Genomic DNA, 26,464 nt, shown 5'->3' with positions numbered 1-26,464 from the left:
ATGGATGCCAAGACTTTGTTAATCAGTGTTTGCAAAGCACTTGGAGAGTCTCTTGGGTGCAGAATGATTTGCAGGTTATCTGATGAAGTGTAGTGACAACAGCCACCATGAACAGTGTCATATAATGTTCCTCTCAAATTTATAATCCTGTTTTTCATATATATAATTATGCTCTTTTCTTCTTTGCAGTCATTATTCTTAAAAACAAAAACAAATCATTGCTGCAGTCAATGGTTATTACTGATGCTATCTGTTTGTTCTGTGCTCCCTTGTCTTTTCCTTAAGATGATACCAGGACTTTGCTTTCTGTTTTTCCTTTCAGCAGGCTGTGTATTGTGTCATTTTTTAAGGAAGTAACATAGTTTCTAAGTCACAAGACAGTTCACATCAGTTAGAGCTGTTGGGAGTGAGGAACAGGATAAGGATTTGTTTGTATTTTGTTGGGGGAGCTTTTTTTGGACAGTCTTGTATACAAAACATATTAATGCAGTATAGCTCTTTGATCGTTAGATGCAGATGTTTCAACTGTCCTGACATTGGCCAGGTTACCTTAACTTTGTTAGTGCAAGGCCTTATTGTTTCTTCTATGGGTCTTTTTTTTGGTCCAGCAGCTCTGGTGGTGGTGAACTTGGGCCAAACTTATTCAGCTGGTCTGTATTATCCCGTTGCCAGTAACCCAAAGACCAGCTGAGAACCCTTGTGACAGGTCAGGCTGACATCTAAATGTTGTAAAGGAGAAAAGTACAGCCATAGTAAGCCGCTGAGATAATCTTCTGACTTTGAGATGCAGCAGCAGGTTTTTTGTTTGAGCGCAGTATCACTTCTTAGGGACAGTGACATTGCCAGGAGCACGCACAACGTGGAATTTTAACCTACCTGCAAGTGGTCTCCTGGTCAGGAACCACGCTGAACATGAGCTGAACTAAAGCAGATGTTCCAGCAGCAGTCAGTATAATAATCTGATGCAGTTTGGCAATGTCTCATCCTTAAAGTGACAACATGATCATAATGTCACTAGCCTGTAGTCTCTGTCAGCCTTGCATGCAGTCAGATGTGCGTTGTCACCCAGTACATCTGTGTTCCTGATACCTGAGCTCATCAGATTGCCACGCTCCCGCATGGTAACTTCTGCATGTCCGGGCTCATATTTACAGCCCGTGCAGTTTATCTGATTTTCAGAAAGTACAAAACTTGAATTGCTTTCCACATGTCACAGAGTAAGAACATAGTTAAAAAAAACCCGCAAACAACCAAACCAAAAACATAATGGAAGACACTTTCATTTTTTACAAACACTAGAAATGGAATAGCAGATTATCCATGGGAATAAGGCTAGAACTGAAGATGAGTAGTTCAAATGTTGCAGTAATGCACCAGTAGAAGGAGAACAGATGGGCTGAGTTTATTCTCTCTTCTTCTGGCAGGTCACCTACATCAGACCTCAACATGGCATTGCATGAGTGTATGGCAGCTCTGGATTTATTTCTTAACAACAAGTTCTCGGATGCTTTGGCTTCTTTACAGGCAAAGTAAGTTGATTACTTTTACTGGTTTTCCTCTGTTTATTTTTCTTTGCTCAGGAGAATTGACTAGACAGCTAGTTCTCTGTAAACAGTTGATACGGCTGCATGGCTTTGGTTCGGAAGGGGGTGGTAAGGTATTGTGTTAAGTTTTGGGGAAGACAGAATAAGTGCTTTATGCTTGATGAGTAAATAACAAGATTGATCAAAAGTAACTACAAAAAGTACTGAATTGTTGTCCAAAGAAGTAACCCCTCAGCTGTAGTACAGTATGTGAGATTCTTGCTCCTGAAAGAATAAAAATCTATCTTTTGCCACTTTTTTTTTTCCTTTCCTCCTTTCCCATATTTTTCTGCATACTGTGATAATTTGAAAATTTATGGGTTTATGTCTAAATGAGCAACTGATCATGAATTGCCAGGTTTGAGACACATGATATTGAGTTTGATTTATTTATTTACTTTTAAATAACCACTTGCAGAAACTTTCTCACAGCTTATTTTGCAATTCAGTGTTGTGGTCATGCACTCTGTTTCCTAAATACATTGCAGCCCAGCATGTAATGAGTGGCCCAGCTGCAAGCAGTGAGGTCATAAAATAGCTTCTAAAAACTGTTGTGTCTTTACAATGTCTGTGATTTTTCATGCTCTGTCCTGAAGTTACCTGTGCTTGCTTTTTGAAGTCTGTGGTTAATTCACACTTTTTCCCCTGAATTTGCTCCATTTATTTTTGATCCATCAGCAAATTATATCATGCCTTCTTTATGGGCACTGGAATATGAAACAAGTAAAATTCATAGGTAATGCAGTAGTGTGTGTTTGATGTGCATCAGAGGTAACTGTAATGTATACTACATACCTCAGCAAAGCAGATATCAGCCTCAGTCTTTGATGCCAGAATCTGTAGCTTAACCATGTAAGTATACTCTGTGAAAGACATTCATGATAAATTGTAGGCTCAGATGTATTGATCATACTGGTTTTATTCACAGCAGTGTTGCTTTGTGTTTATATATTATCAGAAGATATCATAGAAATGCTAAGAAAAATAGCTGTGTTTTCATTAAATACTGACAATACAGGCCCTGCTTACTTGGTGCTTAGCATAAAATAGGGAGATATTTTATTGAAGGGGGTTTCCAAAACACTGCAGAAACTAGTGAGGCTGTGGATTTTTTTTTTCTCCTATAAATCCAATTTTATTCTGTTGCATATAGTTTTCATTCAGCTTTTGCTGGGTCCTGCAGAACACATTTCATGAGCTGATACTCTGTTTTTGTACCTGACTGTATTCCACATTGCAAAACCATGTTGAAACTGATTTTTCATGTTAGTCTGTTGTTATGAGGAGACCCTTATTCCTCTGGTCCTTCAGCAGTGAGGGAAATATAGATTTATGATCTTTGCCAATGTAACGTAGAAACAGAATGCTTAATTTCCCCACAGATGATATCCATTATGGACACACTCCATCTCTTTAGGGAATGACAAGAGCTGTAGAGTGGGCACATATGGTGATACTGAGTATTTTCTTTAGGAGTCATCATTTCCTCACTGTTGCCTTTTAGCGTGCTGAGATTTGAAATTGTTTTTCACAGTCCATAAACATACTATCTTTGTTTAAAGAAATACTTTTCAGTTTTTACATGCTTGTAAAGAATTTCATATCATAGATTTTGCAGCTTTACCACTTATGTTGTAGGACATACTCTGCTCTGTATTACATTATTGCAGATTCACTAAATTACTCACATTTGGCTTCCACAATAAGTGTATTTTCAACTGATTTTCACCATGTGTAACTGAGAGCAGATTTGGCAATGTATGAGATTTAAAAGTGGAAGATCTTTCCTAGCAGCTTAAAAATAAATATCTGAGGATGGTGTCTAGACTTGTGCTGAGGTAAAGCTTGCTCTTTCCTGTTAGAAAAGCAAATCCATCATAAAGAACAGATCTGGTTTCATAAAAAAAATTCATCTGGCATTTTTGCTTTGTGTTACATAACTTTTCTTGTTTCCTCAGCTACCTTTTAGGTTTTAGAGTCAGTTTTCTTTATTATCATTAACAGTCACTGCACAATAGTGGGCTCCAATTATCTTGTGGTTTCTGCAGTAAGTTTAATTAAATTAATCTTTTACATGGACTATTCACACTATGTCTAAGAACTTGTAAGAAATTCCTTAAGTTCAGTCACCAAACACAGCAGTGATTTTTCAATATGTAACCTGTTAACTATGACAATAAGTAACACTGAAACTGTTTAGTCATTGGACTGGGGAAAAAAATCTCATCTTCCTCCTCAACCCTGAGATACATACAGTAAATCGATTAAAAGCTGACTAGATTTTAGCCCTTGTGTAATTGCAAACAGATAATCATAAATTAAAGAGCTGACTCTGGTGAGATGTTCCCTTCCCCAAGACAAATGTTTAATATCTTAATAATTATCCTGAAGGAAAACATGACATAATCGCCTGATAGTTTGCTGATGTCAAATCACTTGGGAGAATGGTAAATAATAAAGAAATTCATGACACAGAGCAATTTGGATCATTGGATGAGCTGCAACATCTGTGTTGCTGCTTGCAGTGTTGTAAGAACAATATGAGAACAGTTCATTCTGGGCAATTGACTTTATTCTGAAAATAATGTCCAAAAAGCACTTGGTGGTGTTTGGTGGAATGTTAATTCTAGAATGACTGTATTTGAAAGGTAAATTCAATCCTTTGATGTGGGAGTATCTCAGGTGGGTGTGAGGAGATTGTGTTGCTGCTCTCCTAGTTACTTGTGAAACTCTTACTGGAATAGTGTAGTTCTGTGGTACCTATTTACTGTCACTGGAATTTTTAATATAAACCCGATTTACAATATTAACTGTTATCTTTTGTATCCTGATCTTTAAAAAGTTTAAAGAGGTTACTAAGGAATGGCTGTCTTCATGGCGTGGTGAAATGTTCTTGCCCTTGTGGAACAAAAGCAAACGTGAGGTTGCTCGGTGGGGTGGAGGAGCTGTCTCTGGGAACAGATCTAACAAAGAAAGTGTGTGATTGTCAGAGCGTGGAAGAGTAAGGAGAAGCACTTGGAGGTAGAGTGAAGCTCTAGACGGTGTTTGGATAAAGGTGATGCACAGCTCTGCAGAAAGCTCAACTTAGCTATTTACGGTAAAGAATGTCAAGAACATGAAGGATGTCGTTATTTCTAGGAGGTGATCTTTTTATTCCTAGAGTCTGGAAGAACACAACTTTTATAGTCTTTGTAAATAAATACATTGCTGCCAAAACCTGACTTAATTGTTGATTTCACCTCCTAGCTGAAAGAACTTAATAGATTCTGAATTTTGGAGAGTGGCTTAGACCAAAAAAGTTCAGGGGTGTTTTTGTTGAATGGCAGCTTTTTGGCTTAGACCAGACGTAGACCATTCTGACCGCTTGTGGTAACTAGGGAACCGGGCTGGTGGCTGATTGGAGTGGTCCTTCCTAGTTGTAAACTTAATGCTAGTGGGGAGTTTTCATAGGAAACAGGTTTTTATTGGAAAACATTAATTCATCAAAATGGACAGTTTCTACGGAAGCCCACACAGTAGGTCTAGCAGGTTGTTGAACTTCTGATCGAGGATGAGGAAAGCCGTCAGGCCCCATGTGACCACATTCTCCTGATGCATTTTCTGTTTGGGCCTCAATCTCTGACACTTAGGTACACCTGGATGAACGGACTGTCAGCTGCTCTGTGGAGGGTCTTTCTCACTCTGTGCTCTTGGATTTCTTTCACTTGTTAGAAGCATCTTGATACTGAATCAGGGCATGGACTTGAACCTGGGGTTTCTGTAACCTGGTGATGTGCGTCCTGCCTGCTGGATTATTGTAAAAGGATCCACAAAAAGATTTTGGGTGCTGGGGTTGTCACAAAAAATTCTAGCCCCTGGGTTAATTCTGAGGTTAAAACAAGACAACCTTTTTGATTTTCATACTTCAGCTAGAGAGGAGAACTGTCACCGTCTTCAGTTAGGTACTTGTTTTCAAGCAGGAATAGAAGTGTTTTCCAACAGCTCTCAAGAAAGGGCAGTGCTACAAGATGATAACGATTGCACCATAGTTGGAGAACAAGCATGTGGCATAACTCTGTAAGTGCCTAAAGATATTACTTATAATCCTCTTATTCAGCCGTGTGATACCAACTACTGGGATAAGTCATTAATCAGAATGTTAGTTGTATTTATGCCATAAAGGCTTGTTAACTCCAGCAGTGTCCTGGGGAAAGTGCTGCTGGGGAATCAAAAGAAGTAAAAAAAAAAAAAAAAAAAAAAAGCTATCGAGTTTCATTCTGTATCCATCCATATAAAATGCAGGCCTTAAATCTTCTGGCAGTACGCCAGGATGTAACTAACGACTTTAATTGTATGGTTAGTATAAATAGCATAGATAACTGTTACAGTTGGTTGCATTTCTACCCGCCTCCCAGCCACTGGAAAAAAATAAGAGTAAATTTGAGTGTTGATAAATACCAGTTGACTAATGATAAACATTAATTATCATCTCCTTTAAATATTAGAAGCAAAGTAGATGAAAGCATTGATTAAAGCAGGAGTGGTTTGGTATCAGAGGGAAATTACTGGAGAAGGAAGTCCCTCTTCACCACATATATGTGAAAAATATCAATTTTCCTTTTAGTGCAGTGAATTTAATATTTATATGCTTTGATTTTGAAAGCAAAGTTCTAAAATTTTGGAAGGGGACTATTTTAGTGCCTTCCTTGTGCTTTGATTTTGAACCTTTGGAAGGGTTTTATTTTAATAAATATGAGATGAAGTATGTTTCTCTGCACCCACTGAGGCTGATGAGTAATCAAATGAACAGGAACACTTCATCAGGCTGGCATTTTATAGTATGGGTTTTTTGTTTGTTTTTTATTTTTTATTTTTCTACTTTACATTATCAGTCTACTGAAAGAATCGTGATGCAGGAGGCCAAGACCAGAGCAGTCCTGACTCCACTGGATTTTAAATTAATTTCTCCATTATCTGTCTGTTCTTCTTATGTTGGAGATGAGATGGATGTTAGCAGAGTCGGGGGCTCATAGCACTTACGGCAGTAGGTGATTTCCCAAGGTGACTTTTCTGCTGGATTGGTTTAGATGTTGGTTAGAGCAGTTTGTTAGGTAACCTGTGGACATGGTTGGGGCAACTAGGAGTTAAGGACAGCCACAAAGACAGGAGGTAGTAGAGTTTAAAGATGTACACTACAAATTTCTTCAGTACAGCCAGCCTGCTCTGCGCTGTGTGTATTGGAAAAAGTAGCCCTTCATCATTGGTATGAAGGTTGGCAAGGGAAGCACCAGATATGTGTAATGCTATCCGCACCAAAGCTAGGTATTATTTTAATCTCTAGATCTCAAAAAATATATATACAAAGAAAGCCAGGATTGTATTATCACTTGAATTTTTCTTTGGTGATTTTATTGCATAATGTTATTGAGAAGGGGTTACTTTAGATGTAGACAAGGTTATTTTTTGGCTCTGGAAAACACTAACTGAACGTCGGGGACTCCTAAGGATACTTAAGGGTGTTTTACTCCATCAAGCAAAAGGATTAATCCATAATAATGTACAAATTGTTAGAAAACTTAAAGGGATCTAAGTCACCCCAGTGAGTTATTACATCATTGATTAATGTAGGATTGTCCTTAAAATTGTGTTTCAGTACAATCCAGGTATCAAAACCTGGGGAGGCAAGTGTATTTCCGGGGGACAAATTAAATGGATTGAGGTGTCTTTAAAGTTTGGCTTTTCCCCCTAAAACAAAACCACTGAATCTGAGTGGTTGAGCTTGGAAGGGACCAGTGGAGGTCACCTGCTCAAGCAGGGCCACCTAGACATGGTTCCCCAGCACCATGTCCTGATGGCTTTTGAATATCTCCAAGGATACAGACTCTACAAGCCCTCTGGACAACCCATGCCAGTGCTTGGTCACCCTGATAGTAAAAAAGTGTTTCCTGATGTTCAGACAGAGCTTCCTGTGTTTCAGTTTGTGCCCATTGCCTGGGCACTAACAAAAAAAGCCTGGCTTCATCCTCTTTGCACCCTCCCTTCAGGTATTTGTATACGTTATAGGAACCCCCTGAGCTTTCTCTTCTCCCGGCTCTCTCAGCCTTTCCTCATAGGAGAGATGCTCCAGTCCCTTAATCATCCTCATCGCCCTTCATTGGATTTTCTCGAGTATGTCTGTGTATGGAGGAGCCCAGAAATGGATGCAGTACTCCAGGTATGGCCTCAGCAGTGCGGAGCAGAGGGGAAGGATCACCTCCCTCACCTGCTGGCAGCAACACTTCTCACGCAGCCCATCAGCCCTGTTTGCAGCAGGGGCACATTGCTGGCACGCCGCTTCCTCCTTGAAAGAAAAAGAAAATGAAGTGGCTCGTTTTGAGAAACAAACACCTGAAGTACACTTATTGAGAATAGGCGTACTGAGAGTGGAGATTTTGTTGAAAGGATATCCTTGTTTGATCATTTTGAATATTCTCTGCCATATAGAACTATTTAATCTATTCTAAAAGTGTAAACAATTGAAATAGCAATTGTTGCTCTTTAGCAGTATTTGTCTAAGTTGTGCCATTTGTCAGGGGTGGATTAGCAAGGTCTACAGAGAGTTTCCGTGGCAGGAATTCATCTGAGCTTTCCCTTCAGTGTATTTCCCAAGTCGTCTTTATTGGACCTCTAGGTTTGAAGATATTTTGATTCATTTGCAAAGGATTGTAACACAGGTGGGCACTGGCTGAATGCCGTAAACATCTGCAATATATGAACTCTTCCTCTGTCAGAGGAAAGGTGCTGGCAGTGGCTGCAGGTAGGAGTTAATTATTTTCCTTGCACTAATGCCAAAGGTTTTGGCTTTTTGCAAAAGAGGAACCATCTGAAATCCCACAGAATATTTAAGTTGAGCAAAGTGAGGTGGAAGGTTGGCAGAAAGGGAGAGGAGGAAGAAGGTGTAATGTTTGGCATAGACTGGAACACTTCTGGTGGGAAGATCTGTTTGAAGAAGGTTCTACTTTGGCCGTGGATATAGTATTGTGTTACTTATCTCCTTGAGTCTGTCCTGAGTAACTGTCCCAAAATAGAAGACGACTATCTGGATTTGTGTCACATGTTGTAGTATTCATTAGAAACTCCATTAAAAAACCTCCCACGATTCTATCATCCCTGAATGATTAGCCACATGGTTAATTCCTGTGCTTTATGTCTATTAAATACCTATCCTGGGCTCAGAATTGCAACATTTTAGCACAGCTGTTGAAACTGGAGCTGTAGGCATGATTTCCAGTATAAATCTCAATCTGTTAGTGTTTCTGGATTATTTTGCGTGTCCTTTGTGTTCGATTTCTAGTTCATTTAGACCTTGTTCCCATCAGACTGATATGTTTCTAGAATTGGATTTATATTGGTTTTTTAAAAGTAGTAATATAATCAAATCAGCTGTGCTTTACATCTTGTTTTCTTTCAGAACTAAAGATAGTATGTATCATGCACTGACTTACGCCACCATATTGGAAATGCAAGCTATGATGACATTTGATCCTCAGGACATACTGAATGCAGGAAACACAATGAAGGAAGCTCAAGCGACCTGTCAAAAGTAAGTGTGGAGCAATTCAGTGAATAAATAGTCCCTTCATAGGAAAGTTTTGAAAGATGTACAGCTTAAAAAAGGACGTGTAATTTCATAGGAAAACTGAAGTTGGAAGGGACATCAGGAGGTCATATAGTCCAGCCTCCTGCTCAAAGGAGGGTCAGACTCCATAACTTAGGCTTTTCAGCAGTCTAGTCTTGAAAATTTCATTTTACTGCAACGTTTGATTTTTCTTGTGAATTAGATTTTTGTCCTATCTGTAGCCCCGGTTCTGCAGTGTCTGGAGGTTATTCACCATTTACAGGGGCACTGCAGGATCTTCCCATTTGGCGGTGGTTGTACTGTAGCCAGCTGTCTTTGAGTCAGCTGTGGTCTCACTCCTGTACACACATGTGCACATGCACACATACACAAAATCAATCAAAAAGCCCCCTTATGCCCTCCCTCCATCAAGACAGATTTCTGCTTGCGAAGGGTAAAAGATCGATCTCAGGAGGACCATGTTGACCGAGTTCTGTATGGAATATGCTCAAGTTTGTGTATGTGTTATGATGACAGAGGGTTGGTGAGCAGTAGAGGTAAGCTAGTGACTGTACGGGTGGCCAGCTGAAAGATACCGTTCTCTGTTGTTGGTGCTTCATGTTCACAATGACCAAACAGACTTTTCTGCAGGTTTAGGAAGAAATCTACAGTAGCCGATTCTATCAACAACCTTGTGCATAGACAAAGCCTTGAACACTTTACTGAAGGTAATGTTGTCTCTAAATGCATAATGGTTTTGTCTTTTTTTTTTTTCTGCAATCTGAGTTGTGTAGAATTGTTCGCCCAATGTGTTTTTGCAGATTGTGAGTTTACTGACAAAAATTGCTGATTTGGCATTTCCAAAATTGCTGGATCAGTGTTTTGGCAATTGCTGTGTCACCACATCCAAAATAACTGTTTCTGTTGTTTGCTGACTCAGCATTTCCAAAAATTGCTGGGTAAAGAAATACCTGGAAAGAAGTAGGGAAATGACTAGAAAGGCTCCTGGTCCTGGAAAGCACCAGAGAAATTCCTGCGAAGTTTTTGTAACTGTATGTCATTACTGTTTGGAGTTAGTTCAGTGGTCTACAACTCAAACGCTACAGCAAATTTGGAAAAGATTTTTCTCAGTTTGAGCTTTGTGATCTTATTCCTATATTAATGGACTAAGTGGTTTTTAATTACTTTTCGTCCGATTGATTTGTTTTCTTTCCTCTTCCATGTGACACTAGAGGAAATCCATGCAGAAATTTGCTATGCTGAATGCTTACTTCAGAGAGCAGCACTCACATTTCTCCAGGTATGAATTCCTGTGTGGCTCTTTGTGGGGGAAAAAAAAAGTACACACCATACAGATTTCTTTTCTTAAAATTAATGAAATGGTAGAAGACCCTAGTTTGACCTAATGGTTTGACCTAACTCTTTCACCTGGATTTTATCTGGATTATGTGCTGATGAGATAGTAGAATGTTTTTGTTATCCCTCACGATTATCTAAAAATGCTTGTGTTGATACACATAGCACTGAGCCCCTGTGATGCCCTTTTCCAATCCCTTTTGGATGTGCGAAATGTAACTGCAGTAAGCACCGATTTTCAAATACTGCGTGTTGGTTATCAGATTAAAAAAAAGAAAGAGATGTCATTGAAGCTATACTATGGTGGAATGCAAGAGAGATTTTTGTTGCAGTCAGGCTGGTGTTTGCTTTCCCAGGACTGCTTTCTCACTTGTTTGTTCTTGAACAGCTATTATGGTCTGCATAGCTATTAGGCTCCACACATGCTTTTTGCTAAACAGTGCTGCCTATCTTTAAAAGAAGGGGAGCTCTCCCTCTTCAAATTTTATCTGTCTGTACTAATGAAGCTTGATACACTTGCTGGATCAACATTAGCAGTACTTAGTTGAGCTCCAGCTTGCAATTTAAATTGTTAATCATAGTTGAAATAACTGATTTTTCTTCCTGATTTGGCTGTACTTGCTATATGACAGTGGGCCTCTTCATCTGTGCAGAGGGGATAATAAAAGTCACATTCACAAAGGGCGGCTGCTTCTTGGCTCAAAGATGCTGATAGAGAATGAAATGCAGGTGGTGATTTTATAGTGTTTGGGAGTTGCCAGATGGGCTCTGATTTATGTTGCTTATGATAGTTTATGAACCGTGTAACCTTTTTCAGCGATCCGCCGTGCCCCTCTGCTAGAAACTATTGTTTCATAGCAAAACCAGTAGTCAGAGTAGCTTCTTCTGAAGGCTTTTAGAGTGCTGATGATGGTGACTTTATGGTAAGATGATAGACTTTGAAATGGCCAAGATGTAGCTACCTATTTTCATATTCCTTTGGGATTCTTTGGGATGTGTAGCCTCTAGGACTGGGGACAGTTTTGGTGAAATGTGAAGCTATGGAAGCAAGGCTTTTCAGAACTTCTCCATTGTGCCTGTTAAGAAATGAGCGGTTTAATGCAGTGTCTCTTGGTTTTAAGCACTATTTTCACAGGCTGTTTGTTTGGGTTTTTTAAATGTTTATAGATACATGAGAGATTTAAGAGTAAGAAAATAATTTCTTGTCCTCTTCTGCACAAAGAATGTCTGTCTGTTTGCTGCTTCTTCTGTTCTGTGTTTAATTTTTCATGAACACATGAACTGGTTTTAAAAATTAAACAAAGGCACTTGATTCCAACAGCTATTGAAGTGCATTAGTTTTGATGCTTAATGTAAATGACCAAATCCAATTAAAAACACATAAAAATTAATCTCAGGATTTTTCAAGGGCTGGACTATTCTCACATTGGTTATCTCTGTTGTTGGTATCATGAGTATTCTGAATTTAAACATTTTAAACCCATCTTCTTTCCTCTTTGTTTTCCATTCAAAGGAAAGTATAAATGAACCTTTACATATTCTAAAGTATGCTGTACCCTCTCCCCCCACCAGTTGCTAATTAAAAACTGACTTTTTCTACAGAACAAAGGAAAACAGGATCACTCTTTTCTGTGGTTATTTTGTTTGCTTGTGATTGGGATTGAAGTCTCTGGGGATAGATCATCAAGAATTACATGCTCATTTGTGGTGCATAGTTTCTGTCCTCAGTTACCACTCTTGGTAATGTTGCTTAAGGATGACTAAAGGACACAGGCTAGTGGTGGTGTTGCAGGCTGCGGGAGTAAGCTCCTGCCCTTCAGTTCAGACCATGAGGCTTCCTATACTAGTTCATAGAAAGCAAAGTCTGGAAGGAGTTGAACTGTTAACTCTGATTGGATTGAGTTATCTTCCTGGCTTACAGGAGGATGGAAGACTCTTTGAGGCAGGTTCTATCTCTTTATTTACATATTGATGAGCACAGTTGGGCCCTCTTTCCTTAACAGTAACAGTAAAACAACCAAATGTTCATCTAATCTATGCTATTTTCTCTACAATGCTTCATGCCTCTTAAAATGCCATCACAGAAAAATCATCTGCTAAAACACATGCAGTCTTCCTATCCCAAAGTAATAGCAAATATCACACCAAACCAGAATGACAGATTATATACAATGAGAGAGGCAAGAAACTGCGGCCAGAAAGTTGTGAAACCAAAGAGTTCTCTCTTTGGGATGCAACTGTAAACGAATGGTCCCCCAGATATACTTTGCCGTAAGTTGTCAGTTCATTATAGCTTGTAATGTAATGTGTTACTGTCCTAGTACAGATCTCAGATTCTTGAATATTCAGACCAGAAAGAGCATATCCTGTAGAACTTCACTTAGCCTGCTTCCTTTTTAGGATGTAAAACTATATTCTGTAGACTCCTGAGGACAGGCAGTTATTTGTGTCTGGTGCTGAGCCAGGAAATGTTCAGATCTTGACTGTGCTGAAGGACAAGTGGGAGAAAGCTATTTTTTGAAACAGCCACAAATGCATGTACCTTAGGTGCAATTCATTAGCTTAGTCACTGTGTTCATTAATGCAGATTCAGATGGTCCAAATGTCACGGGGGCTAAACTAATCACAGAAGGCATCAAAACAAAATATATATGTCTGAACACAATAAAAGTATTTTAATATAGAAAGGAAATCCTAAATCCATGTATTGTTTCTCAGAGGCTTATATTGTCTGTGTCACGATGGTTGTGTTCAAGGCATGTGTTCATGTGAAGAAAAGCTCTTTATAATGCTTACAAATTCATATTGCTAATGTGTTTTGTTTCTAACAGGATGAGAATATGGTTAGCTTCATAAAAGGAGGCATCAAAGTCCGAAACAGTTACCAAACATACAGGTAAGTCAGAATGACGATATGATTAAGCGTCCTTTCAGTAAAAAGTGCTGCTGGTCGAATTGTCGAATTCACAAATTAATTACTATTGTATTTATTGCAGCATTTAATATGGGCCTCTTGTCTATAGCCTTTCTCAACCCACACAAATTCCTCCTTTGCATAACAAAGGACGTTGATATTATGGTTGATTTGGATTATAAAGATAGCAGACTCTAACGCTGTTAATTCCCAAGGTCTGACTACTTCAGATACTATATCCTTGAAATTATGTCGAAAGATAGCTGTTCTAAATGATGTTGTGCTTGTTGTGTCTGCATAGCACAGTTTGGAGGTCTCGCAATCATGAGGCATATGAAATTGCAGAAATGCAGTTTTGAAATGCCGTTCTAGCTGCAGCTTTTTGGAACATTCAAAACCAGTAGCTGAAACACAAGTAAGTCCATAATAAATTCATCAAACTAAAACAAGATTAAGAGACGATAAACTGAAGAACTTGCAATAGAAAGTGTAAATGGCTTCAAACAAAGATTAAACAAATTTACAGAAAATTCCTAGAGGATGCTTTTCAAGCATATGCCACTGAGTGAAATATTTGGTTAGCTGGAGTTGTAATCTGGTTAAGTATGGTAGTTGTTCTACTCTTTAGACAACGTGCATGCTATTGAAAATGATAAGCATGGTTGCTTATCTGAACTCACAATATGCCCATTGCTTAGTGTCTATAAGTCAAAAACATCTGCTTAAGCAGATTTCTTTTCATCCAGGAAGTTATGGAGAGCTACTTTCAATGTGTGCAAAAGCTTTTGAAGTGCAGTAGTAAATTCTAAAAATTGCATTAAAATGTACACCATGGGAAGTGTACTCAGTTGTGCCACAGTAAATTAAGATCAGCTCTAGTATATGTAAAAACAGTGTTATAAATCTAGTAGCTCTTAGGTGGTCGTCTTCAGAAGAATGCTAATAACAACTTGCATATTACTAAAACGGGTATTTTAACAAAGGGAAAGTTTGTATGTGAGATTGGCAGTTACAGTTTTTGTACGGTACCTTTAATGTGGGAAGAAATAATTGTTTGCAGTTTTGGTGAGAGCATGGTGCAAAAGGTTACAGAGAAAACAATGAAATACGGAAATGAGACTTTATTTGCTTTGATTGATTAATATATTTTACAACATAGTTTCTGATACAAAAAGCCATCTTTCCTTTCCCTGCTGTCAGCGGTACTGCTTGATAATCCACAACAACAGCAGCCCTGAAAAGATAGGAGGAGTAAATGTTGCAAAGATACAATTTTTAAAACTTACTTTCAGGGAGAGAAGGTTACCATACACTGTAAAAAAGATGAAATTAAATAGAACAATAATTCAGAATGAAACCTTTGCTTATTGTCAGTGAATAAAAAGTATCTGAAAACTTTGAGGGTAGTACAGACATACAAATAATTTTAAAAAGTGAAAGCTAAATATGCATCATATTTTGTTTTATTTTAGGGCTTTAAATTTGGACTCAAAACAGCCACAAAAAGTTACATGTCTAGCAGACACAAAACAGCATCCAGTCCAGGTTCTGCAGAAGTAGACTGAAAGGGAGGGAGAGCACGGTCTCCATATTTGTGTGGATTGAAGGTGACTCTAAATGCAGGTCCCTTGTAAAGACCGGAATTACAATGAATAGTCCTCTATCTGTTGGCAACAACCAGCAGATAAAAACGTGATAGCCTGAACACAAATATGTGGCTGCCATTAAACCAGTCTTTTTCTTCTCCTAGTAATTAATAAACTAAAACAGTAGTACGAAAAACTCATAGCTGTAGAAAGCTTGGAGACAAAACAGGTTCAAATTCAGCTGGATTACACAGGGAAGTAAAGCGACACTACAAAATTGAGATCTATGAAAGTTAGAAAAATAAGTGAAAAGTAATTTCTGATATACCTGCCCATTTAAATACATTTCTTACAATTGTCTTTTCCTATATACGACAAAATGTTCTTCTGAATGAACATGCACAGAAAGGGAATACCTAATCCAGGAATTGGTGAAACTCAAATCGAACTCACTAATTTAAATTTAACTCTCCCGCACTGCCCCATCATCTCTTTTTGCAGTAGTAAAGTTGGTGTTGCTCCGAACAGCCATTCTTGAAACATTTTCAGGCAGAAACGTGGTTGCAAATTGACTGTCTAATTGACAGGACTTCATCTCCAGGACTCCATATTTTTGAATTGATAATAATGTGACAGAAATGATTTGTTGACAAATCCAACAAAATGTTGTAGGTTTCGTTCACCAGGGTGAGATGACAAATTGACCTTTTTGAACTACTATGTAGTTCAAGGTTACTTTCTTACTGAATTGTAATTAATCATTTTGTTTGCTGACAATGTAACAGAATCTTGTGCGTTTTCAGGGAGCTGGACAGTCTCATACAGTCTCCACATTATGTCAAAGGAGAGAACCATCTTCATTTTGAGGGAGGTGTAAAACTTGGAGTTGGAGCATTTAATCTGGTATGTACCAACAGTTCTTCTCTTGAGCCGAAGTCCTACAACCTTCTGCAAATGTTCTTAAATACCTTAGAACTTCCACTGACATCAGTGTTACTAATCATTAAAATTAGGTATGTGTGCTGATGCTTGCGGGATCCCCGTCTGTGGTCTAAGAACATTGGACAGTAATACACTTTAGAACTAAAGAGACTGCTACCTGCAACATGGGCAACGCTGCTCAGTGTGTGCAGACCCACTTGCTCATCCTCCTGGGGAAATTATTAACTGAGAAATTATCTCATCTGACGTGGGCTAAGGGCACGTTCTTTGAGAATATAGCTGAGTGCCTGTGCCCAGCTTCCAGTAAGGGTGTTCGTTAGCCAAGTGACCGATGCTTGGGAGGCATTTGGAGGACAAGGCGTTAGAGTCTCATGAGGAGGGACCCACTGGGATGGGGACCGGGAGAAGCCTTGCACAGAAGCAGCAGACCCAGAGATGATGCGTGGTGACGTGGCTGTTCAGGTGATGGCCTCTTCCCCTTGCCTGCATTACTTTGTGTGAGTCTGGCACATGCCCAAATGTTAGATTTACTGCACAAAGAACAAATATGTACTGTGTGGTACCCAGTATTTCTGAAACATCCAAGAAGTACTAGAGTTACGAAGCATGTGCTATGCAAATGTATTTCTGTGCAGGGAATCCTGGAGACACGGGGTCCCTATATTAAACAGATATTTCTAAAATATAGCAGCTGTATATATTTACCCAGGAAATCTTGAGACATATAAACATGTTTTTAGTAATTTTAGTGATTATTTCTTGTGTTTGGAAAAGTTGTACGAGGCAGCTGGTAGCTTAGAGGCAGAAAGTCTATTACTGTATAACTGCTGCATTTCTTTCTATAGACATTGTCTATGTTTCCTGCCCGGATTCTGAGATTACTGGAGTTTGTTGGATTTTCTGGAAATAAGGTAAATGTGAACTAAGTATTATTGGTACATTTCCTTCACTCTTAAATTAAAAAATGGAGACAGGATTTTCTCTTCTTCCTCACGTTAGCTGTAACCCTCTGAAACACTCTGATGGGTATCACGTGCGCAGTCGGCACTGATGCTTTCATGCAGCTTGGTTTTCCTTTGTATTTTTCTCTGAACTATTACACTTCAAAGATTGTTATACCATTGTTCAGTGATGATACAGTTGTGAAATATGATAAAGATAATGGCTAATACAATGATGTTGATATATTTAGGTTTTTAGTTACTGGTCTGTTGATATACGCTTGTGCTCAGAAATCCATAGTCAAAAGTGTATTTGTAGCTTTTAATATATTACCTTACTTGATAGTTACTGTCATGGTATCTGAATGTCCCTGACAGGTTCCTGCATGACATCCAGTTGGGAAAAAAAAATTCAATTTTATTTCTGATTTTTTTCTCTGTGTCTTTAATAGCAACTCATAACTTGAGTGTAGCACGTAAATTCTCTATGTCTAAAAGAGTAAGTGCTTTTTTGCCTAGAGAGTAACCAGTCCAAACTATGTTGGTTTTGCATGCAGTTTAAGGACAGAGGTTTAGTAATGAAGCACCAGTAAACTCACGTGAACCTGAGTTTTTCTGCAGGGCAGATGCACAAAAAGTGCTGTGTTAGCTTTTTGTGGATTTGTTGTTTCAAAATAGGATATTAAATTGATGGGAATATCTTGGCCTCGATACCTCATACCTCATTCTACTGGTAGGACGTGAGATTCACTCAAAGTTGGGTTCCAACCTAAACCACTAATCACATTTATTTCATAAATGCTGGATAAGGTAAATGTTTGATGTCCTGCAAACACAACAAAAGCTGTATAAACAAGTTAAAACTAATGCTTTCTATTTACAAAACAAGCTTCAAGGAGAAAAAAGTTTCCTTAATCAGAGCTGCAACCTTATGTGACAGCTGGATGAGTGTCATCACCATTTTATTAGTTTACAGGAAGGGTCTTAGATCTGAAAATAAAATGTCTTGTTTAAAAAAAAGGAGCTTTTGGCAGAGCATGGATTAGAACTTGGAAGTTTCCAGGAGCTGATCAGGAGCTGTTTCACAAGCAGTAGAGGCAAAAATCGAATAGTTCTCCCTGTTAGTTATGAAAAGAAAGAGCATCTAAAGCAAAATATTCTCCTAGAAGTGTAAGGGCAATTTGCATACCAGTAGAGTTCTGAGAATACTTTGCTGAATGCTCATCTTACTACTGCAGATGAAAATTGTCTCTCTAATTGAATTTCTGTTGTTTTCTTTTGGCCTTGGGATTTCTTGTATGGCTATGAGTGGGCTGATATTTGTGGTGATGAGTCAGTGCCTATTCCAGTTTTTTAATAACTCACTGAAGCATGACCTAGATTACCATAAATTCAAACAGAAACCTGCTGTCTGCACACCATAAAAAAAAGAGTATTTTAAACATGTTGATCAAAGTTCGTTGATGGTCATTTATTTTAACATCCTAAAAAAGTCTTTCTGCTTTTAACATTTGTGAGTCAGATACCTAAAGCCAAAAGCAAAATTGCAGTTGCATTTGCAATCGTTTCCAGTGGTGGTTTTCCAAAACTTGCAAGAAGAAGCTGTCCCCTGCAGTACACACAAGAGTCTTGAAGATGAAAGAAACAGTGATAGAGGAGGAGAGGGAAAGTTTGTGTGTCATGTGCTGCACCCCATCCAGAAGAAAGAAATTTAGAATACAATTTGATCTTGCGGTCTTTTCCATTAAATGCTCATGGTGAGTGTGCAAAAAGACAATAGCACCATGGTTGGTGCCTCAAGCTGTTTACAGTTTACCTGAGAGCTGCAGTGCACTGGAGGACAGCTTGCTTTTGGTGTGGGTCACGTGTTTATTAAAATGGATATAAAATTGCATTGCGATATCTTCCACAACACTCATCTGCCTTGAAGCCAGCAGATTTGCCCCTAGGGACTCTTCTTGTCTCTCAGACATGACATGTCTGATAGTAAATGAGGACATGCCCAAAGCTTGATTACTTCCTAAGCCATTTGTGGGCACTGTGAACAACGTGATCAACTTAACAGCAGTCTGGAGTCTCAAAATAGTAGGTAGGATAAGATCAAGAAAGTGTAAAAGTAGCCTGAGGCCACGTTTGTTCCTTTCCACTCCAAAGCGTGCCATTTGTGTCATTCTCACTGTTCAAGCTCCTTTCCCCTGTATCATTAGTCAAAATACGGGCTTCCTCGTGTTTAATGGCGTAGGCTCTGCATTGGGGCATTGAGGTTCAATGCAGTTTTGCCCAATTTCATGGAAAATTTTCTGTGGGCAGAGGTAAGTATTACACATCGTCCGGTACGCTGTGCTGGGGAGGCATGCCTTCCTCACTCCCTGGGCAGTAGGTGGAGTGTGTGTCCCATCGGGACTTTTTGTGTATAATGATAACTAACTTGCGGTATGACGTCAGAAGAGTCCTTGCACTGTCTCCCATAGAAGCATTGAACCCTTCTTACTGACCCCTCTGCCAGGTCTCAGGCTAATATTTACTTTTGTTCTTATTTTGTAGATGATTACAAATACTGTGCTGCTAAACTGCAGAAAAGTTTGACATGAGCCCACCATATGTTAAGTGCAATTTGTCAGAGGGTCAGATGACAGCATGATTTCAGGGGAAGGCAGGAAAACTTTCAGATACAACCAATTTCTTTCAGATTATACTTTTTGATGTGGGAGGACGTTTTTCCCAAAGCAGCTGAGCTGAAGAATATTTTTGATGTCTCAATTTATAATAAATTGAATTCCAGTTTCCCTCTAAGTATCTTTTTGATTTGCATTTTGGTCTCTTCTGCAAATTTTAAATGAAGGTTAAATCTAAAATTATTTCATGGGATACGTTCAAATGCCCCATCTACCAGTTTAGTCTATTCTTCATAAAAATCTATTAGCATTATCCATCCTCCTTCCTAAGCCTGCAGTAATGTGATCAGGTCATGGGACATGAGCAATGACTTTCCTTTGCTTTCGTTGTCTAGATCCCTAATTAAAAGAGAATTATTTAAAAGTATCATTCAAGAGCTTTTGCTGCGGGAAAGTAGATGGATTTTAGTCAATGACAGCTGAAATAAATATGAACCAGTCTCAACGTTATCTGATAATGGTTTTGAGCGTTGTCCTTGTTCATCCTGCATTCACTGTGGGAATCCCCACTGCTCATGTGAGGAGCCCTGAATGACAGAGCATTGGATGGCTTGGAACAAGGATTGAATCAGTGAGCTACTGATGTAATATAATGTAGTGACACTCTTGGGAATTAAGAGATTGTGGGATGTTATGATCAACTTGCACAGAAAGGTGAGAGTTATCATATTGGATCACGTTTGTCTCTAAGAAGTGTCATTTTTCCCCTGCTCTGCATTATACCTTATGCCCTTCAGAGTAACTTACAGTCTGTGTGAAAACAAAACCTAAATGTGTTAATGTCATTTAAATTTTTTGGAGAAATTACAAGCACTTGTTACTTTGACATCTGTTTTATATTGAAGCAATATGTCCTGTAATAGACTTTTTTGGAAGTTCATTCCTGGTGTTCTGGGATTGCTCATATCACCAGTGGCATAGGTGTGGAAGGTATTTATGGGTTATTTATGGCTAGAAGGTGTGTCCTAACAATTAAATATAATTTGCTCACTTAGTGACCGGTAGCAATGAGTGTAGTTTGTTTACAGAGTTACTTCCTAGGCTCAAGTACTAGCTGCTTGTGATTTAGTACTGAGATGCTCAGTGAGGATTACACGGGTGTAATAGTGTTGCCCAACTCATGGCACCTCACTTAGCTGATTAGGTTTGCTGACTAATCTCTGAAGGCTCCCTGTGGAGAAAGGGTGGGTGCTTGAAAAGGTGATTCATGATGTCTGACCTAAGCTTCTGTGCTGAATTGTTCCTTGGAGGAGCACCTCTGTCTCTGCCAGCCACAGAGGGAGCCTAGGGAGGCCGGCTGACTCAATGTGGTATCTAAACCATGTTTCCCAGCAACACCCTTCATCATCCCACTTTCCTGAGGATCTCATCAGAACAGAAGCAAGCATTTTTTTGAGGAGAAGCAGCTTTGTTGCAGTCTTTTCTATAAGCAAGTGTTGTAATACTAATAATAACGACTTCTAGATTTCTTTTTTTCACTGTGTCTGCTGATTATATTGTTACTTTAATAGAGGAAGTTTGGGATGTTCAAGTGGCAGAGCGAAAAATAAGCATTCTTTAATACCTGTACTGGACAAAATAAGATTATGGACATACCACAGACTGAACTAACTTGCTCGGTGAGCTTCCCATACCTGTGTAACTACTCAGTTTAAGAATTTAGGCTCAAGTATGTCAGATTTGCAGCCCTCTTCTGATGCAGTGGCAATGTGCTCAACCCAGTTACTTCACAGTTACTGCTTTCCACGATGCAGTCCCACGTAGGGTGGGTGTGGATTGCATTCCTTGTCCGTACAGATGATGACTTTGCGTTTGGCTGTATTAAAGTACTGAAGTACATTAGTGAGATCAACTTGACAAATTATTAAATTATTCTATATGACTACTATAATTTGGTTTAGTATCATTCTTAGTGCTATTCACCAATGTGATCAGCAGCCATTTTATAGTTATATTATATGGAAGATATCAAACACTGTAAGAACTAGTACTGATATCAGTAAAGGCTCAGTGAAATATCCAGCCTGAAGATTTTTCAATTGAAAAAAAATGTACTTTGGAATTTTTTTCTGCCAAAATTTATTCCACAGGATGTTTTGTCTTACTTCTACCTTGCAGTGCTACATTTTTAAATCCGAATATTTGTGGTTTTCATCTCGGCAGATTAAAGAAGCTGAATATATCATATTTTGTTACTTATCTGTATCAGTCAAACTTTTGCTCTCAGCAGAAAATGAAGTTGGCTTTAGTTTGCCAAATGCTTGATTTTCATTAAGTCATTGATTTTCAGTAATGATTTTACTATCCTTTGATTTCTTCTGAAGGGACATGCAAGTCAATATATTCATTATTTTGTCCAGGTTGGATGTTATACTAATTGACCTGCAAATACGTGTGTTAATGGTACCTTTCCCTGTAAGGGTAATTAGTGTAATAAATTCAGATTTTATTTTTTTTTAAACCCCACAAAGTAACTGAATTTGTAAAAACAATTAACCACACTACTTAAGTGAAAAAATACATGTATGATAAAAATTAGAATGTGATTACAGGCATCACGGTTTACACAGTAAGTGGTAAAGGTGAGGTAGCGTGGCACCCTTCTGTCAGCATGGACACACAAAAGATGAAAATCTGTCTTGACATCATGCTCCGAGTGCTGTCCCTGATACCTCCCGCAGTGGCTCCGATAGCCATCCCTCGGGGTCCCTATTTATAGTGTAGCTGGTTTGAAAGGATGTCCTTATAGTCACATACATCACATTCCTGTAACTTTCCATCGCAGTCATAGTGTAACTTTTAAACAGAATTTTCCCCGGCACACAGTGGACGTCTTACTGTGCATATTTACTAGCAGGCAGATCTCATATTTAATATGTTTGCATATTCTTGCTGTTGATGTCATGGAGCCAGTCCTAGAATGGGCTGCTAAATGCTGTTGCCTCAGGAGCCTGAATCCTTAAAGCTGGTTATCCATCATGCTCTCATTGAATATGAACGCAGCATCATACTTGATTGCTATAGTTCTTCCCAAAGGGAACAGCAATAATCTTCTCTTCATCATATTTTTCCAGTGATGGTAGTGGGCCAACATCATTGCAAAGCTCTTTTTGTTCCTAACAAAAAACCACCCTTTTGCCTTTCTAGTTGAAGATTATTTTTTTCTCTTAATATCTTTAACTTGCTTATGCAGTGAATAACAACAAACATGGATACACTGCACAATGGCAATGTGTGTTACTTGCCTTGCATTTCAAAACTGTATTTTTTGTTTCTGGAATGCTGTTTAGCAGCACTTGGATGATGGCGATAAGTTGTCTAACATTCTCTTATGTTAACCATGTAATAAATCCTAAGTTGCTGCTCTGTCATCGGGTGTTTTCCAGGCTAAGCAGTAAGTCCATGAAAAACTGTTAGATAATGTCATATGTGTGTTTTTAGCTTTGATTGCTATGTAAGCGATGTATGTCAGTGCATTTTGGGAATTTGGTGAGTGAGCAATCTGTAGATGACGCTGCAGAAGTTAACAAACTAGCATAACACAGCTTTGATTCTTTTCCAATACTTTGTGCTCCTCACCTCTGTTTGCACAGGAGCATGGTCTGCTGCAGCTTCAAGAAGGAGCATCATCATACAGCTTTAGGTCGGTGCTGTGTACCATGCTGTTGCTTTGCTATCATACTTTCATGACCTTTGTGTTAGGTAAGATTGTTTATAATAACTCTTGGATTTGATTAGTTCTTGTGGGACACAGAGGGGAAAAAGATGATTCCATCACCTATTTGTTGGTGAATTGTTGGTTAATGATCAGATAAAATATAACTCATTTGTGGGTGATTTTACAGTAGTGATCATAACTGAAGAGAGTGTCTTACTCTTCAAGACGGAGGTTTGTTTAACACCTGGAAGGGAGACGATGGGGATAGCAAAGGAAGTTGTGAGAACTAAATTTGGGAGGTTAAAATAATTGCTGTAAGTGATGACTTCCTGAATACTTTGTTCATGTTTATAAGTCATCCCTGACTTTTTTGGGAGATGATAGCTTCCTGCTGAGATATGCTTCCCTGTTATCTCCTGCTGAAGTGTTCTACAAAATGGGTTGGGCTGCACATAAGTGAGTTTTCAAGTCAGTAAGCACGATGTTGTTCAGGTTTTCCTGCTTGCTGGCTTAGTGCGACACCAACCTGTATTTACACCTCACTTATCAGAGGAACTTACACGTTGGCCAGATGAGGATGGCTAATCAATACTTTGCATTCCTGTGCTTTTTTTTTTGTTGTTCTTTTTATTTTCTTACTATTTTTATCACTTGCATTTTTATGCATTTTAGGGACAGGGAAAGGAAATGTTGAGGAGGCAGAAAGACTACTTAAGCCTTACTTGGCTCGCTATCCAAAGGTAAAATGAACCATAATTTAGTTTGGTATGGTTGTTTAATGTTTTCTTGCCAAATCTAGACTGTATGGTCAGCTTGAAAACTGTTATAGAATACTTGTATTTTTATTATTATTTATTACAGGGAGCCATATTCCTGTTTTTTGCAGGCAGGATAGAAACACTGAAGGGTAATATTGATGCGGTAAGTAATCCTTTTGCTCTTGGGAAAGTAAGTCTCGAAAGCTTTAGAAAAACTCCTCCAGGAGCAATGTTTTCTTCTTAGCTAATGCTTCCTGTGGCTTTGGCCTATATGTAACTTATAGTTTATGAATTACAAATAGGAATTTTGAAAACTATTTTGACTAGCTTGTCTGACCAACTTGTTTTGCTACCCTTCTCAATTTCTGGTGATAATCTGGTCCGGAAGTATTAATGACATAGTTTTCTCATTGTCTTTCCTATCCTGAAGCGAGTTTTGCCTTCAGTCTGAGTGGAGAGTCATACAAGACTTGAAAGAATTAGGGAGGTGAAGACGGCACACCCTAAATACTCTGAGAGAGTATCAGCCGGTGTGCAGTGTGGTAGCTCCCTTGAAATCTTTGGAGCTGCAACAGTAAATGTCAGCTGAGCATCTGTGCTTTGACTTTAGTTTCCTAATTTCCCTAGACACAAATGTTCATTTTGCCTATGCTTAGGACTTAATATAACTTCCACGAGTGGGGAGCTCTGTGGCAGGGGTAAACTTGCTAACACCAGGATGACTGTGGAGCCAAGGATCTCTCGTGTAAAGCCAACAGATGGGATTTTGGGGAATACTAGGCTGTTAACAATTTGGAAGTTGCAGGAGCCATGCCGGCACATTGTGGAGCCCCAGTGTCTATTACAGCACTAGTGTATGTGTGTTTATTTACACATGATTAAGACAGTGTTGGAAATCTCTGTGTTCAGGCAGTTAATAGGTACGAAGAATGTTGCGAGGCTCAGCAGTACTGGAAGCAGTTTCATCACATGTGTTACTGGGAGCTCATGTGGTGCTTCACCTACAAGCGCCAGTGGAAGATGGCTTTCTTCTATGCAGACCTATTAAGCAAGGAAAACACTTGGTCAAAGGTAAGTTAATCAGAAGAGGAGGGTGGAAGGCCCTGTAGTATGGATTAACTTTCAATCAGATTGAGTTGACTTTTTGTAGCTTTGAAGCTGAAGATTGTAAAACAAAACCTGATCTGCTGTGGCTCTTATAGAACAATGTGAATTGCAAACATTCAAATCTGAACAGATTGTGGGCAAACAGGAATCTTTTGGGCCTGACTTGTAGATGAAGAACAGCTTGTTAAAAGATGTTCTGCTGTGTATTGACTGGTTATGTCATCAACACATTGCAATTAGTGGCGCAAGTTGCCATTTCTTTCATTACATTATGGATATAAGCTCTTTTGGTGATGAGTGAGGCTAGCCATGATGGTGCCTCCAGGATAATAAATATAATTATACGAGGCGCCTCGTCCTGTGCATCTGAAAGGGAGAAGCTCTTCCACCCAGAGCCCTGGTAGCTTTCCTCCCTTCATCTTCCCCTGAGCCCTGGGGAGATGTGACAGAAGGGATTAAATTTGGCCAGGGTGGGTGTGTGGTTGATGGGAGGTTTCCTCTTAATGTGACCAGACTATGTGCGGGGAGGGTGTATCTGTTTTTTTCTACTACACATTGTATGTATTGGCCAAGTGGCACCAAAACTGACATTAGATCCAAGCAGCCAGGTGAGAGCAACTCTCTCAGTGCTCCCACTCGGGTGAAAACTGTAGTACGGACCCCCTGTGTCCTCAGGGATTCCTGCAACACATTCAACCAGGCACGTTACTCTGAATAGCTCCCACAGAACTCCCACAGCCAGGAGAGCACCACCTGGCTAAAAGCTTAAATATCCTGAAATGCTGTGGGATTAATATTAATGTGTATCCTTTTAAACTGTGTGTAGACTTTTATACTATATTGCCAGGGCCTTAGAGAAGCAGAGAAGATGCTTCCTATTAGCATGTAATCTACAGTGCAACATGATAGTAACAAACTAGTAACTACATGAGCTAAATGAAAGATGGTCACGTATATGCACTGTTGGATTCCAGTGTAAGTAAATAATCACAGCTTAAAATATTCCAGAAAACTCCTGAAACGTGGTTACTGTAGACTCCTTAAAGAGTACTCAAGAACTCACCATTATTCTCTACTGTTGCAAGAGTTGTAACGTCCTCTCCTGCTTTGCTTTCCTTGGTTGCTGAATGTATAATTTCTCAGGAATCCCTACAAAATCAGTACTTTTCATAATCTGAAATCATGAAACCCTTCAAAACCTGTTTTCTGGAACCTAATATTTGACATGTGCTACCCAGTTGTGACTGGACACATAGACTATATAGTAGTATTTTTTTCTCAGAGTATGACCTTTTCATAAGTTTTCTAGCGTGTATTCCTGAGAGTAATAAAAATTCACTTCACACAAACATGACATTTGGTCTTGGA

General features: G+C 39.0%; 1 protein-coding gene across 2 annotated transcripts in view; it reads left to right on the top strand.

Moving 5' to 3' along the window:
• Window positions 1-26,464, top strand: part of TTC39A (tetratricopeptide repeat domain 39A) — a 48,612-nt gene that overhangs the window by 9,790 nt on the left and 12,358 nt on the right. The window contains exons 2-12 of one of the 2 annotated variants that reach the window (XM_054834090.1): window positions 1,425-1,529; window positions 9,013-9,144; window positions 9,811-9,887; window positions 10,392-10,459; window positions 13,347-13,411; window positions 15,819-15,918; window positions 16,803-16,868; window positions 23,167-23,275; window positions 23,904-23,971; window positions 24,093-24,152; window positions 24,899-25,060. In XM_054834090.1, coding sequence (XP_054690065.1) covers window positions 1,425-1,529; window positions 9,013-9,144; window positions 9,811-9,887; window positions 10,392-10,459; window positions 13,347-13,411; window positions 15,819-15,918; window positions 16,803-16,868; window positions 23,167-23,275; window positions 23,904-23,971; window positions 24,093-24,152; window positions 24,899-25,060 — 1,012 coding nt within the window. The remainder of the gene's footprint in view (window positions 1-1,424; window positions 1,530-9,012; window positions 9,145-9,810; window positions 9,888-10,391; window positions 10,460-13,346; window positions 13,412-15,818; window positions 15,919-16,802; window positions 16,869-23,166; window positions 23,276-23,903; window positions 23,972-24,092; window positions 24,153-24,898; window positions 25,061-26,464) is intronic. The other variant, XM_054834091.1, reaches the window with a different exon arrangement.

The sequence above is a fragment of the Grus americana genome, chromosome 8, assembly GCF_028858705.1.
Source record: "Grus americana isolate bGruAme1 chromosome 8, bGruAme1.mat, whole genome shotgun sequence".
Classification (NCBI taxonomy): Eukaryota; Metazoa; Chordata; class Aves; order Gruiformes; family Gruidae; genus Grus; species Grus americana.
Note: the sequence above shows the minus strand (reverse complement) of the source record. Positions and strands in the feature narration are given on the sequence as shown.